At 50.3% G+C, this 15,723-nt stretch overlaps 2 protein-coding genes across 3 annotated transcripts; one reads left to right on the top strand and one right to left on the bottom strand.

The window, feature by feature from the left end:
- The first annotated feature begins 252 nt into the window (after positions 1-252).
- DEDD (death effector domain containing) lies at positions 253-12,619 on the top strand. The gene is made up of 6 exons (XM_021682051.2): positions 253-435; positions 2,223-2,255; positions 8,728-9,116; positions 9,311-9,418; positions 10,416-10,562; positions 11,088-12,619. Exons 3-6 carry the CDS (start codon positions 8,792-8,794, stop codon positions 11,462-11,464), a joined length of 957 nt encoding a protein of 318 aa, XP_021537726.1. The 5' UTR covers positions 253-435; positions 2,223-2,255; positions 8,728-8,791; the 3' UTR covers positions 11,465-12,619.
- On the bottom strand, positions 11,435-15,704 carry NIT1 (nitrilase 1). Of its 2 annotated transcripts, none has more exons than XM_021682050.2 (7): positions 15,633-15,675; positions 14,937-15,035; positions 14,436-14,690; positions 14,203-14,306; positions 13,853-13,986; positions 13,565-13,690; positions 11,435-11,854 (listed from the first exon to the last, which is right to left on the bottom strand). In XM_021682050.2, coding segments are annotated over exons 1-7 (822 nt in total). In that variant the 5' UTR covers positions 15,635-15,675; the 3' UTR covers positions 11,435-11,752. The 2 variants fall into 2 exon arrangements, with proteins under 2 accessions (XP_021537725.1, XP_021537724.1); XM_021682049.1 differs by lacking the exon at positions 11,435-11,854 and adding an exon at positions 12,527-13,070 and having other exon boundaries at positions 15,633-15,704.
- Between the last annotated feature and the right edge of the window lie 19 nt (positions 15,705-15,723).

The raw sequence follows: 15,723 nt of genomic DNA, 5'->3' as shown, positions 1-15,723 counted from the left end.
CCAGGTCTGGCGCCCCCAATGTTCTCACACTCGAGAAAGCAATCCTCACTCCCTCCTCGCTAGGGCCCTGAAGCCGCCGTCAGGAAGAACCTGCGGTGCCCGCTTGCCCCAAAGCAAGATGGCTACCAGTCTCTAGTCTCTCCTCCCAAAGTGAAGCTATCCACGCCCCGGTTAATGCCGCTGCCAGGCTGCCCTCAACTAGCATGGCCACCCCGGCTCAAGCCTCACTATGGTTTCGAAGCCACTGCTAACCGGCCAGGTTCCGGGAGGCGCTGCTCAGGACGAGGCCGCCTCCCCCTCCACGCCCGCGGCGGCGGCGGCGGCGGCGGCGGCGGCGGCGGCGGCAGCGGCAGCAGCCCGGATGCGGCGGCGTGCGACGGGCCGGGAGGGCGGCGCGGATGGATCCAACATGGCGACGCCGAGCCTGAGCCGAGAGTGAGGCGGCGGGGCGGCGGAGTGGGGAGGGGGAGGCGAGCGGGACGGGGCGGGGCCGGGCGGGGCCGCGGAGGGCTTGGGGAAGGAAAGTGGAGGGGGAGGCGGAGGCGACGTCCAGCCCGAGAACCTCGAGAGAGGGAGGTGACGGGACGCTGCGAGGTGGGGGAGGGGAGCGGCCGAGGGGGCGTGCGGGGGAGGTGGCAACTGTGGGAGAGGGCAGGGGCGAGGCGGGGGAGTGGGCGCGGGGAGGGGCGTAAACAAGGGCCGGGCCGGGCCGGGGGTGTTGGCGCGGCCGAGGTGGGAGTGGGGCTGCGATCCCGCCGGATTGAGGGCGGTGGGCTCGGGAGGGAGCGGCGGAGGGTGCGAAGGGGAAGGGGCTGGTGGCATGTGGTGGGAGGGACTGGACTCTTGAGAGCGGTGTTGTGAGGAGGTGGGAAAGGATGAGGAGGGGACTTCAGACGTTTTGGGGGAGGCTTTGAAAGTGTTAAATTGGAGGTGGGAGGGGGAAGGGCCTAGGGGAGAATTTGGGTGGAAAAGGAGAGCACGGAGGTTTTGGGGGAATGGAGAGCGTGGCGGTGTGACGAGGTAATGGGGAAAGTGAGAGACTAGGCGGAAAGTTTGGGAGGAAGGGGAATGGGCTGGTAGATAGGACAGTGGAGCTGCACGGGTGATAGAGGTTGGGGGTTTCCCTCACCCCCAACCCCCCCGCTCCCTCCCCCCCCTCCCCGGGTGGAAAGGAAGAGAGCGAGCAGAGTTAAGCAGCATCAGTTGCAACCAATTCTAATTGCCAGGCCTTTAGCTTTTAATAGGGTGGGAAGGGCAGAAGGGAATGGTTCAGATAATTGGGGTTGGATGAAGGTTCAACTGGATTTGCTTTCCAAAGGCTCCCTGACTTACTGCTCCCTTGTTTTTCCTGGTTACTGAAAGAAGGGGAAATGGGGAAGCCAGTGTCACGGCCGCCAAACTGTAGAAGGAGTAAAGGACTTTTCTAGTTTCTAGCAATTAGCAGTTTAAGACTGGGGAAACAGCCGTGCTGAGTTGGACCCCTATATGCCAAGGAGGAGGCTGTGGAAATCCGAGAAAGGGAACAGAAAACAGGATGGCATCTAGGCAACCTGGATAATTAAATGAGTGCTTTAGTTTCCAGACCTTTCTTTTGCTGTTTATGTGCTAAGAGGGAGGGGTCAGTATTCACATATAGAAAACGTTCCCTGGTGAAATGTAGATGTCTGAGTGAATGCGGCCCCAGTGGATATTTTGTTCTCACTGTGTGCTAAGGGAAAGGGCAGAAGACAAAATTTGGAGGATAGTTCTGGTCTGATAAGCGAAGTGATAGAAAGTGCCTTCTTTGGCTGTAACAATTTCCCCACCCCCAGTTCTCCCTAAAGTTGAAAATCAATGTTAATATTGTAACAAAATAGCTGGGTCTCAAGGAATTGAGGAGTCAGGTGAGAAGGTATCAGAGCATAATTGGTTTTCCCACAAGTTGTTGAATTTCCCACAAGTTGCCATGAGCCATTGAGTCTGGAAATTCTTGATTTGGTATTGTTTTGTGAATTGGTTAGTAGAGAGGGAAGCCTGGGGACTTGGTTGGGGGTGAGTTCTCTCATTTCGCTCAGAGTGGATCACTTTAATCGAAATGGCTTTAGGTGTGTTTGTGTATTTTTGTAACTGAGACTAACTCTTTGGGCCTTTGATGTTTCGAAATAAAGCTTGAAAATTGACTCTTTCCCCCTCCCCCCCCCCATTTGTTTTTGTTTTGCTGCTGGCTTCCAACCTTGTGCTAGGAAGAGACCTGGGAAATTAAGTTTCTTGCAAAGGTAAGTCTGGAACTTTTTATTGTTTTTGAACAATGGATGGGAATGGCATGAGAAATGTGTTGGGGTTGGCCCAGTAATGGGTTAGATGCCAGGGAAAATGAGTTTTCACCTACACAGCTGAGTGAATAAGATCTGTTGCAGTCACTGTCTTTCTGGGTAACTGGAGATTGGTAGGAAGGAAAAGGGAGCAGAAATTAGGTGTTTGGGGGCAAGCCCCCAGCTTTGGTTTGTTATTATGTAGTCTTCTTGGTCAGCTCCGAGAGAAACATTGTTTAACATATGGAACATTATACTCTAACGGACATCTACTAATGTTACCCTTGGGGGGTTGCTGAGGCACCTTCCATGGGAAGGCTTTTCCTCTAGCTTACTCTTCCTTCTAGTTGTTCAGGGTTCCTGGAATCTTCCTTTTGAAAACATACTATGTAATTCTGACTTTCAGATACTTGGTTACATTTTCCTTGTCCCACCAGCAAGAAAGCTCTTTACTTTCTCTCAGTCATCTTGAAGCTTTTCCATGTCGTTTTCATTCCAAGTTTCAAAACATCACTCTTTTTTACTTCTTCCACATGACTTTCCTCCCTAAGGGCTTCAGAGAGAGTCAAATACTTCTGGTTCTGTGAAAATATACATGCCATCCCTGTTGAGATGAAACTAGACTTTCATCTTCATTTCAAGAAATCTTTCTTTTTGTATTTCTTTTTTTTTTTAAGATTTTATTTATGTATTAGAGAGAGGCAGCGAGAGAAAGCACGATCAGGGAGGAAAAGGAGAAGCAGGTTCCCTGTGAGCAGGGAGCCCACTGTGGGGCTCGATTCCAGGACCCTGAGATCATGACTTGAGCCGACGGCAGACGCTTAACTGACTGAGCCACCCAGGCGCCCCTCTTTTTGTATTTCTTACACATGACTTTCCTCTACGGACTTCTGAGAGAGTCAAGTACCTCAAAAAATACAGATGTCATTTCTGGTTGGGATGAGACTAGACTTTGCTTGGAAGTAGAAACTTGATAGGCAGTTCTGTAGATACATACAGACCGTCTGTTGGCATTTGGCTGGTTTGGACCGCCCTAAAGAAAACAAACAAAAAACTACAGGAAATGCAGCAGCAATTCCTGGGAATAAAGAATTATTCTTGGGGGTTAAAAAAAAAAATTGGGAAACTCTAACGGGGGGACTCATGTTAGGTTCCCAACGGACCCAAACCAGCCAGCGGGATCAGGACTCTTTGGAGTGTTTTGTTTGTCTCCTGATATCTGGCAATATTTCAGGACTTAGGAGTTCTTTTTAATCTATTGTTTACAGGGGGTACGTTCTTCTTACTACTTACTACTGATTATCTTTCATCTAGGATCTCTGTATATTTTAAGCTGTGTTCCCAAGCTTCACTGCCACAGAAAGCTGAGTATATTTTGGTTTAAGAGGAAGTTGGCCATGTTCTTTTAATGCTGAAGTTAGATTCTTGGAACCCCATCTGGATTGCTAAGTGAGTGAACTCACCAACCTAGACGATAAGTAAGGGGTGGGGGGGGGGGCTGCCGATTAGCCTGCATGTCAGCCTCCTGACATTTCTTTCAAGGACATGGCCTTGGGAAACTTAGACTTCTTCTACATTTTGCTTCATTGAGTAAGCAGAATGTCTGATCAGCAGTCGAACAAGGAAGGGTCTGCAACTGGTCTAGTTTCAGGACTTTAAAGATGGCTGTGAGAGTTAAGTGTAGGATCCTTTTTGTTTGTCTTGCAGAGGATGGCATTTCTCTTATCTTCACAGAGGTCCAGATTGAACTAAGTCACATTCGACCTCCTGGGATGGGGCAGAGGAGAGTATAGCCCCACCACTTGTTGCTCACCTGAATGGCAACAGCAGGTGATAGAGAAGCCAGGGTTGGAGTGGGATGGAACTCCTTAGTGCTTGTGGAACTTAGGAGTTAAATAAGTCTATGTCTGACTGGCTTTTCTTTTCTTCTGGAATATTGTTTGATGGGTTTGGGTCAGAAGGACCCAATGGCATCCTTCTCTAGATCTAGGGTGGAAAGTGACATGCTGTCTCTCTTCTTTTGACCATTCATCATGGGCCATCTACAATAGGGTTTCTCAGCTTCAGCATTATTTTTTTTTTTTATTTTTTATTTTTTTTTTTAAGATTTTATTTATTTGACAGAGAGAGCACAAGCAGAGGGGGAGAGGGGAAGAAGCAGGCTCCCTGCTGAGCAAGGAGCCCGATGCGGGACTCGATCCCAGGACCCTGGGATCATGACCTGGGCCGAAGGCAGACGCTTAACGACTGAGCCACCCAGGCGTCCCTATTTTTTTTTTTTAAAGATTTTATTTATTTATTTGAGAGAGAGAGAATGAGAGAGAGAGAGCACATGAGAGTGGGGAGGGTCAGAGGGAGAAGCAGACTCCCTGCTGAGCAGGGAGCCCGATATGGGACTCGATCCTGGGACTCCAGGATCATGACCTGAGCTGAAGGCAGTCGCTTAACCAACTGAGCCACCCAGGCGCCCCAGCATTATTTTTTTTTTAAGATTTTATTTATTTATTTGACAGAGCACACAGTGAGACACAGCGAGAGAGGGAACACAAGCAGGGGGAGTGGGAGAGGGAGAAGCAGGCCTCCCGCGGAGCAGGGAGCCCGACGTGGGGCGGGAGCCCGAGGTGGGGCTCCATCCCAGGATCTTGAGATCATGACCCAAGCTGAAGGTAGACGCTTAACGACTGAGCCACCCAGGTGCCCCTTTTTTTAAGATTTTATTTATTTATCTGAGAGAGCGCATGCGCATGTGTGCGCGTGTAAACATGAGAGAGGGGAGAAGCAGAGGGAGAAGGAGAAGCAGACTCCCCACTGAGCAGGGAGCCCGACAGGACACAGGGATCCCAAACCCTGGGATCATGACCCAAGCCAAAGGCAGACGCGTAATCAGCCATCCCTCATTATTGACATTTTGGGCTGGATAATTCTTTGTTGTGGGGGCTGTCCTATGTATTATAAGATGTTTAGAAGCATCCATGGCCTCTATTCACTGCAGGCCAGTAGCGCGGTCCCTTGCCCCCTCCAGTCATAATAGTCTAAAATGTCTCCCGACATTGCCACGTGTCCCCTGGGGGGCAGAATCCTCCCTGGTTGAGAACCATTGACCTAGAAGCTATGATAATTCCTGGCCCTTTGAATGATCCAGCCTGGGATCTAGGACTTAAAGGTGGCTGTTTTTTCTCTCATATCTAGAGAGTTAACTCTCAGAGGACTGAGACCTATTATAGAATTGCATCCATTGAGGGGCACCTGGCTGGCTCAGCTGGTAGAACATACGACTCTAGATCTCGGGGTTGTGAGTTCGAGCCCCACATTGAGTGTAGAGATTACTTAATAGAAATCTTTAAAAAAAATAAAAAATAAAAACTCATGTAAATAAAAAAATCAAACACTAAGCTACAAAAAAAAAAAAAAAGAATTGCATCCATTGATACATAATTAGGACCATAGTGCTTTCCTGTGGCCTCATTTTCCAGTGGGAAGGTATGTGGAGACAATATTCCTTCATTTCTAGGGGCTCATAGTCAGGACACTTTGAATTCGGGCGCTCTCTAGCAACCTACTCTTTGGATTGGTTGAATGTGAAACCTGCCCATCTGCTTTTTCTGGGATCCTCATAATCAACAGCTGGCCAAAAGGAACAGGTGGGATAGGGAACAAGAAGTCTAAGGCTCAGTTTTCTCATGTTGCCTGCTATGGGCAAGGAGTTACTTTCCTTCATCCTCCGCCCCCCGCCCCTCCATTTTGTAACCAGTAACTACAACAGGTGAAACGAGAGGAAGAGGCAGAGAAAACCAGCCCATAGTTGGGTAACTGTTTTCCCAGCTGTTTCCCATGCTCGGGGTTGGGGGTGGGGTGGGGGCATCTGGGCTCTCATAAGCAGATATGAGCTATATTTCTTGTCCACATATCAGAACCCATGATACGGGGCTAAGTGATTCCAGGGTGGACCTCCCCTTTTCTTAAGGGAAGGAGTCTCTCCTTTCTTAGGATTATTGAGCGGGAGAGGACCAGGTTGTACTTGCTCTTCAGTTTTCTGAGAGCCCATCAGCTTGACTCTTCTGAAGCAGCTTATCGTTTATTCTCTTTCTTAACTTAGCCTCAGTTTCTTGGCGTATAAATTGTCAGGACAACCTGTCTTGTTGCTGGGTAGGGTGCTGCGGTATGGGAAGTTCTGCACAGTGTAGGGGAGGCTGCAGCTAGCTAGAGAGTATGCGTGTAACTAGGTTGTGTGTATCTGTTTCTAATGAAGTCCTCTCTTAGACTTGTATGAGTTTCTTAATTGATATTGCTTGTGATGATGTCCTAAGTTTAGTTCAATAGGTTGCGAGTACTATGTGCCAGTCTCCATCCATTGCTAGGCACTGGGGATATGAAGATGAATATGACTTAGTCTGTCTACATGAGTTGTTTAAGGTCTACTAGGATAATAATACACAGATAGTTTTAGTACACTTTGATAAGGGGTTTAAAGAGAATATGCACAATGTTCCGTAGGAGCACAGAAGAGTACTACTTAGCCCAGCATGGAGGTGTGGAGAATGAGTTTGAAGATCTTATCTGAGCTGACTTTTAAAAGATTAGTAGGAGTTTAGCCATCTGAAAAAGGGTGGTGATGGGGCATATACGGGGCAGTGAAGGGAGAAGGCACTCAGGCAAAAGGAGTAGGCTGAAGAAAGGGACAGAGAAATGAAATGCATGCTGTATTTGAGCTATAACCAAATTGATAATGGAGGAGAATAAAAAGTGGCTTATGAGGTCTGAAAGGTAGGCAGGGCCAGATCTCAGAGGTTTGGTGTGTTGTATAAGGAGTTTACCAGTGTTCTTATAGGTGAGGAGGAGGCTGTAGCTAGGTCTTAAGCAGAAAAGTGATGTGGTCAGTTGTGCATTTTATTTATTTTTCTAAAGATTTTATTTACTTATTTTAGAGAGCGTGAGCACAAGCAGGAGGGGTAGAGGGAGAAATCTCAAGCAGACTCTGTGCTGAGTGTGGAGCCCGATGCAGGGCTCTATCCCAGGACTCTGCTATCAAGACCTGAGCAGAAACCAAGAGTAGGATGCTTAACCGGCTGCGCCACCCAAGCGCCCCTCAGTTGTGCATTTTAGCTAGCTAATTCAGCTGGATGTGGGGAATGGATTTAGGTAGGTTAAGATTGTTGGTAAGGAGAGCCCTTGAAGAGGGTGTTACCGTAGTCCAGGTGAGAGATTATTAGGACCTGAACCAGGGCAGGGGCAGTGGAAAGATGAGGTGATTTAAGACATATTTAGAAGTAGCTTCAATGGAATTTATAATGATTCCAGTGATTGGGGCTGTGGTCAGGGGTGGAGCAGTACTGGATGGCACTGTCTGGAGGAGCAGCACACATGTGTGACTAGAATGGACATGGAAGCCTCTGGACTTGAGGCTTGGTTATTGGCTGGTCATTGACATTACCCAGCTTGCTGGTGGAACTTTGTGAATCGAACACCAGATTGTAGAATGAATGTCAGGCTGCTGTCAGTCGTTTTGAGGGGATGGGCAGATGACAACCAGGAGGGAAGGTTAGAAGGGGGTATATCCACATGGTATGTGGCCATCAAGGGAGTACACCTGGCATAGGAGAATTAGAAGGATGCTCAGTGCAGGAGCTTAATAATGTTTGTTGATTTAAATCCGTGAGTTTTGGTGACTATTGTTAACCTGCGCAGTTACGCTTTTGAACTTAGTTCGATTGTAGGAAAAAGGATAGGAATGTGGGGGGATGGGTCTGGGCTGCAGAGGTTAAGGATGCTCTCTCTTTGAATCTCTTTAGTTGACACAGCAATTTCACATGTATTTTCTAATTGGATCCTTGACAAGTCTGAAGAGTAGTTTCATTCATGTTTTGTAGATGGGGGCAGTGAGGCTTTGAAGTGAAGTGACTCGCGTAAGGTCTTACAGCTACACGGCTTGTTAATGACACAGGGAGAATTGAAACTAGTTCTCAACCTAAAGATTTTCAGGTTCCCTACTGTCAGTCCGTAAGTTCATCTGCTGCAGCTTCCATATTAAGAGTGAATTCTCTACTTCTTCTCAGGTTTGCCCACATTTAAGAGGTGAGGTAGTCAGCGGGGTGGGAGGGAGAGCACAAGGGACCAAAAGCAGTATTTTGGGGACTGGAGAACAATCAATTGGGGTAACATCTAATAGCAACTCCTGCTGAATATGCAGCACAGAAATTGCATAGAACATTCTCACTTAGGGGAAGTGACTGTATTTCTCCAGTAGGGTCTGGACTTAGGACAACATCTGTTGGATGTGGAGAGCTCTAGGCTTTATTTTTCAATGAATACTTTTTTAATAAAGACTTAGTACGCACTCTTCTGTGCCAGGCACTGTGTTAGGCACTGGGGATAGACAAGCGAATGAGACCAGTTCTTGCCATCGAGTAGCTCACGGGTTCTTTCCTTGTCCCTGCAGTGTAGTGGGGACTGCAGCTGCTGAGCGGGGGTTCTGGGCAGCAGTGCGCACCTGAGCCCCCAGCATGGCGGGCCTAAAGCGGCGGGCAAGCCAGCTGTGGCCGGAGGAGCGTGGTGAGCAGGAGCACGGGCTGTACAGCCTGCACCGCATGTTCGACATCGTGGGCGCCCACCTGACACACAGAGATGTGCGCGTGCTTTCTTTCCTCTTTGTCGATGTCATTGACGACCACGAGCGTGGCCTCATCCGAAATGGACGTGACTTCCTACTGGCGCTGGAGCGCCAGGGCCGCTGTGACGAGAGTAACTTCCGCCAGGTGCTGCAGCTGTTGCGCATCATCACCCGTCATGACCTGCTGCCCTACGTCACCCTCAAGAGGCGGCGGGCTGGTGAGGGTGCACTGGGGGCTGGGGACACAGGGGCCTGGGCAGAGTCGTGGGAGGCCGGGGGTGAGCAGCGGAGGAGTCCAGGTGGGAGGAGGCGCTGACCCTGGGGGTGCCTAGGGCAAGTTAGGAGGCCCAGTGGAGGGGGATTAGGAGGGACGGGAGGATCTTTTCCTGAATGACTCCCTCCCCTCCTATAGTGTGCCCTGATCTTGTAGACAAGTATCTGGAGGAGACGTCAATTCGCTATGTGACCCCCAGAGCCCTCAGCGATCCAGAACCGAGGCCTCCACAACCCCCCAAAACAGGTAAGAAAATATTAACTCCTCCTAATTTTTGTATTCAAGAAAGAAGAAACCAGGGGCACCTGGCTGGCTCAGTCAGTCGAGCATCTGACTCTTGATCTCAGGGTTGTGAGTTCGAGCCCCATGTTGGGTACAGAGCTTACTTTTAAGAAAGGGGGGTGTGCCTGGATGGCACGGTTGGTTGAGCATCCGACTCTTAGTTTCACCTCAGGTTGTGATCTTAGGGTCCTGGGATCAAGCCCTGTGTTGGGTTCCATGCTCAGCACAGAGTCTGCTTGGGATTTTCTCTCCCTCTGCCCCCCGCCCCCACGTGCTCCTGCATGTGCTTTCTCTCTCCCTCCCTCCTCTCTTTCTCTCTCTCTAATAAGTAAATAAATCTTTTAAAAAAGGCGGGGGTGGGGGTGTGTGGTGCCTGGGTGGCTCAGTCAGTTGAGCATCTGACTCTTGATTTCGGCTCAGGTCATGATCTTGGGATTGTGGGATTGAGCCCCGTGTTGGGCTCCTTGCTCTGCGGGGATTCTGCTGGAGATTTTCTCTCTTTTCCTCCCTCTTCCTCTGCCCCTCCTCCCTTCACACACACACTCTTTTTCTCAAATAAGTAGATAAATCTAAAAAAAAAAGAAACAACAAAAAAAACCACCGCATGTTTGACATCGTGGGCACCCACCTGACACACACAGATGTGCGCGTTCTTTCTTTCCTCCTTGTTGAGGAAAACCCGTTCACTGTCCCAGCTTTGCCAGCCTGAATGAAAGGATACTGTGTCTCTCTCACTGCCCCCCAACCCCCCCCAGTATCTAGTCCCCTATGAAAATCAGGTGAGGTGTTAATGCTTCACCTGGGTCCTGTAATTGTCCCCACCTTTTGTCCTCTTTTCAGGTCACTTTATTGATACAGTTTTTGGTGCTAACTCTAAAGGAGTCCTTTCTCATTCCAAGGGAAGTGTTTGCATTTCTGCTTTTACCCTATGATGTTTTTTCCCCTTTTACTCTCTGATCAGTGCCTCCCCACTATCCTGTGGTGTGCTGCCCCACTTCGGGCCCTCAGATGTGTAGCAAGCGGCCAGCTCGAGGGAGAGCCACACTTGGGAGCCAACGAAAACGCCGGAAGTCAGTAACACCAGACCCCAAGGAAAAGCAGACATGTGGTGAGGAAGTTGAAGGGTTCTAGAGGTGGAGTGGACCTGAGGGGGAGACAGAAAGAACTGCTGAGATACCGGGCAGTGCAGGGCTCGTGTTGAATGGTTGAATGATGTGGTGGGATTGAATGCGTTAGTCTCTGGGGGAGAGAATTCCTCTGTCTTTGTGGCAGAGTACTTTTCAGCTCTTTCTAGTTAATACTAATCAAAGGGATGCTGTTACAACATCCTTGTTGTAGGACGAACCAAGCATGATCGAGTACTAAAATGAACTTGTGTGCCTGTTAGTTAGGAAAAGATCTAGAAGTTAAGGTGCTGCTTGTGAGCAGTGGCGATAATCTGACCTGGCCTTGGCCCATTTAAGGGAAACTCTTGCGTTCAGGCAACGATTTCAGGGGTACATAGAAAAGAACTAGTCCTGGGGGAGAGGCAGAAAGGCTGGCAGGCGATGCGCCCAACTTCACTGCTCAGCTGTTCGTTTCCACCCCTCCGCCCCCCTTGCAACCACTCGTGCGTGTCTTCTCTTCCCCACAGACATCAGACTGCGGGTGCGGGCTGAGTACTGCCAGCATGAGACCGCTCTGCAAGGCAACGTCTTCTCTAACAAGCAGGACCCACTTGAGCGCCAGTTTGAGCGCTTTAACCAGGCCAACACCATCCTCAAGTCTCGGGACCTGGGCTCCATCATCTGTGACATCAAGTTCTCTGAGCTCACCTACCTCGACGCATTCTGGCGCGACTACATCAATGGCTCGCTGCTAGAGGCGCTTAAAGGCGTCTTTATCACAGACTCCCTCAAGCAGGCTGTGGGCCACGAAGCCATCAAGCTGCTGGTGAACGTGGATGAGGAGGACTACGAGCTGGGCCGGCAGAAACTCCTGAGGAACTTGATGCTGCAGGCACTGCCCTGACCTTCCCCTCTCACCTCTCGGGGGACTATTCCCACCGCCCGCCTCTGGAGCTCACATACTGTTCTGGGGTTGGTTCTCTGCCCTTCCGACCAATCACACCCCTGCCTTTTTTTTTTTTTTTTTTTTTTTAAAGGAAAAGACAAAAATGGAAGTGGTGTTCCCCACCCCTCCCTGCACCCACGTGCCTGGGCCTCCCCCTTGTTTCCCTTTTCCGCGTACCCTCCTAATGTGTCTCTACAGCCACCTTGCCACTGAGCCGTAAGACAAACGTAGAGGGAGAAGCAGAGGCTACAGAACGTAGTCTTTGTAAGGGATGGAAGCGAACACTGCTTTTGGGTGCGTCGAGGGGTTATCCGTGCTTCTGGCTTTACGAGGGCTCTTCAATTTTGTCTGAAAAACCAAAGGGCTGTGAGTAAGGGAGCTGTGTGGAAGGTGGGACTCTGAAGTGTATTTTGGAAATGAATCACCACCCTCTCCCAAATTATAGAATTTTTAAAAAAACAAAAGCTGTGGCCCTTTCCGCTCTCTCCTGGCCTCTGGTGCTGCTCCTCTCTGCCCCGTTCCCTCCGTTCCAGGGCTTCAGACCTCTGTCTGGTGCGGCTCCATCCTTTGTCCCCTTTGCCAAACCCTCTTCAAGTGAGGACTGGGTCAGCCAAGTTGCCCCTCCCGACAGGGTGGACGGAGAAGGGGGTGCTGATTAAAATACACTCCCCCTGAGGAGGGGAAGGGGGAGTGTGAGACTTCCCTTCCATGTTCAAGTGAAAATAAATCATGTACCCTGCAGCCCTTTCCCCTTGGCTTTCTTCTGGCTTGGGCAAAGGGCATCACAGGTGAAAGTGAAGTCATTCAGTATCACCTCCTGTCTTCTCTTTCCTTCCCCATTCTCTATCCCACTCCCACTCCCAAGCTTCGGAGCGCGGGGCTGGGACATGCACTGAGTGTTGCACTTTTATTTGGGTAGGGAGGCTTGTCGAATGATCCAGGAGGCCTAGAGCTGGAGCCCAGTCCAGCTGGTACACCACCACCTCCCCTTTCAGCTCCCAAAGGAGATGCCCAGACACAGACTTGATGATGATTATATTTTTTCCAATGCCAGTGCTGCTCAGCCCTCAGCATAACTTCAGTTTTCATGAAATAAACAGTGACTATATAAAACTCCACCTTTCTGAAGCTGAAATCTGAGCTCAGGTGAAAGTTTCTTCTTTCCCAAGAAGCTGAGCCTGTGTTCCATCGAGAAAGTCAAGGTTCTCCAAGTGAGGGGAGCCGCGCCTGGGCCCTGCCTTCAAGCCCCAGCCACGCCAGCTCACAGTGGGAGTCTCAACTCCCAGAAATCAAAGTCTTAAGACCGCGGGCGGCCCAGACTGCCGTAGAGGTCAGGCCTGCGGTGCTCGAACACGGGCAGGTGTTGGCGCAACTGCCGCACATAACGCAGGTCGATTCGGGCGAGGCAGAGGCCTGGGCCTTCAGGACAGCGGGCCACCACGGTTCCCCAGGGATCCACCACCATGCTGTGGCCATAGCTGGCTCTCTTCTCATGGTGGCGCCCACACTGTGCTGCAGCCACTACGTAGCACTGGGTTTCAATGGCCCGGGCCCGCAGCAACACCTGGGGACGGGGAAACGTGCGCTCACTTAAGGTAGCGTCTAGTGGGAAACTGATAGGTGATGAATGTTACAGGCCAGTCTACTCACTGTGACCATTCTGGTAATTGCCTGGGAATGATTTACTATGTTAATTATTCTTTAACATAATGAGAGGCAACAATCTAGGGAATGAATTTTCCCACTAGGTGGAGAGGGAAAGAAAATCCTTCAGCTAGTAGGGCCAAGGGAGGAGAATGAAGTTAAAAGAAGGCCTGTATGTTTGTGTGTGTGTTTTTAAAGATTGGTTTATTTGAGACAGAGAGAGAGCACAAGTGGGAGGGGCAGAGGGAGAAAGAATCCCAAGCAGTCTCCGTGCTGAGCACAGAGCCCAACGAAGGGCTCGATTCCACAACCCCCAGATGATGACCTGAGCCGAAACCAAGACTCGGATGTTCAACCGACTGAGCCACCCAGGCACCCTGAAGGCCTTTATGTTTCGAACAGGGGTCCTCTTACCTCCCAGTGGGCTGGGCCTGTAACAGATCCAAAAGCTGAAGGGTAGGTAAGTATTTCTGCTCCAGCCTGAGCCAATGCCAGAGAGAGTTCAGGAAACCGCATATCATAGCAGATAGCTAGACCAATCTGGAATGAAAAACAGCCTAACACCCCTGTCCTGTTTGTCATAGCATCTAGTCACACCCACCACCTACCCCACTCCTTAGGGCTTTCCATCCTCTGTTACTTCAAGTATATCTATTCTCCCTCTTGTTTCTCTTCCCCACCTCATCCTTTCACAACTCACACCTTGCCTACTGGTGTGCTGACCGGAGACTCAAGACTGGGCCCAGGAATGGTAGAGTTGCTCTCACACATAGGCCCCTGTCCTGGAATCTCCACATCACACAGATGGGTCTTCCTGTAAGTGGCCACTACTGACCCTGGAGGAAGAGAGAGAAGGAAGACTCAGTGCTGGTGCTCTAGAAGCCCAACTTAGTTCCTGTGGTCCCAGGGAGCTAGCTTATAAGCTAGGATCAGAAGCACAAACACCCCGAAAACTCCTGACCAAGGAAACGGAGTTGAAAACCAATTCTGGAAAATGTTAGTTTCGGTAGAAGAGCCTGGAAAGAGACGGCTAAAAAGTTATGAAGTCTCACCCTTGTTGTCCAGAAGCACATGACAATTGTAGATTTTCTGAGTCTGCTCCCAGTCTTGGCCTCGCTCATGGAAACCACCCAAGGACAGCCAGAGTCCACATTCCCTGGGGGAAGGAAGGCAGAGGGGAGGAGACAACACTGACAGCTCTTCTCAACGTTCTACCCTCCTATCTGCCAATTCGGGGACACTGCCCAACAAAGAAACTACCTTTCCCTCCCCCTTTCCCCGATACCTGGCAAGCTGGGTATATTCTCCCAAAAGGTTCCCACCCAGTGGTTCAGACAGGCGTAGTGTCTCTGCGGGGTCCCTTGCAATGAAGTCAAATGCCTCAGGCAGGAAAGCGAGGCAAGCACCCAGTCTGGCAGCCTCTCGAACAAGCTCGGCGCATGTTTTAAAGTTCTCCTGCTTGTCTGGTGTTGATGTTACCTGGCACACAGCCACCAGCGGCAGTTCCCAGGAAGAAGAAGAGATGGCCATGGCTCTGGGCCTGTGGATGGCACAGGCAGGACTCAGATTTCCCAGCATGGGGAAATGGAAGTTTAATGATAAGGGTCTCAAATGGGGAGGCAGAAGGGCTGCATGGCCCTTTGATTTCTCCTCCTGAGGGCACCCACTGATGAAATGTTCTGTGATGGTTGGCACCCCAGTGTTTCCCACCATCTATTCATTTAACAAAACATTTCTTGAGCATCTATTAAGTGCCAGGCACTGAGGTCAGAGCGAAACACGTTACCTGGGCTGTGCACAAAGTACTGAGAGTCGAGGTATCTGGAGTCCAGGACACAAAAGAAAGGACAGGAGCTGGTGAGGAGGCCTGACGATGAAGCCCAGCCTGAGGAAGGTGAGAAATTAGGACACCAACCGCTCCCTCAAGCAGTATATTTCTAGGATTCTCTGACTTCTCTCTTCATCCTGTTTGGCTGAATCAGGGCCCTCCCAGTAAAACACCCTAAGTCTTCAAAACACTCTTTAGTGTAAGTAATTATGGGCTACAGAAAGAGATCATAAAGTGGGAAGATGGAGGAAAGGGCTTTGCTCGGCACCTGAACACATCCACTTCCAGGGATCGCATACTAAACTTGAAGCCCTTTTCCCCAGCGGAACGTATCCGCGGTTCAGAAGTCATCTCCAAGAAACTTCCTTGCTTTTCCCAGCCTCTCTTCTTGACTGTGCACCTGCTCAGCTTTACTGCTCAAAGCACATTTCCCCCCTTACCCCAGAATCTCGGAGGGGAAGTTCACCTTCCCTCGTTCCCCACCCCCCCGTGGAGGGCAGAGGGCACTGGCACCCACGCAGATCCCAACCCCCGTCCCTACTCTCCGGTTAACCCGTCCTTTCCACCTCTCCCAGGGACAGTGTCTCTGTTGCACAAGTTAAAGCACCGCAGGTGGAATTCACCGCGGCGGGCGGGATAGGTAGTAGGTCCTACATGAAGATATAGCCAAAACCATCCGCAGGATCCGAACCGAAGAGAGAAGAACGGCCTGGAAGCAGAAGCCCCGGAGCGAGTGGGCGGTAAC

Source organism: Neomonachus schauinslandi, chromosome 6, assembly GCF_002201575.2.
Source record: "Neomonachus schauinslandi chromosome 6, ASM220157v2, whole genome shotgun sequence".
In the NCBI taxonomy this organism is placed as follows: domain Eukaryota; kingdom Metazoa; phylum Chordata; class Mammalia; order Carnivora; family Phocidae; genus Neomonachus; species Neomonachus schauinslandi.
This window is presented reverse-complemented; position numbering and strand designations above follow the sequence as displayed.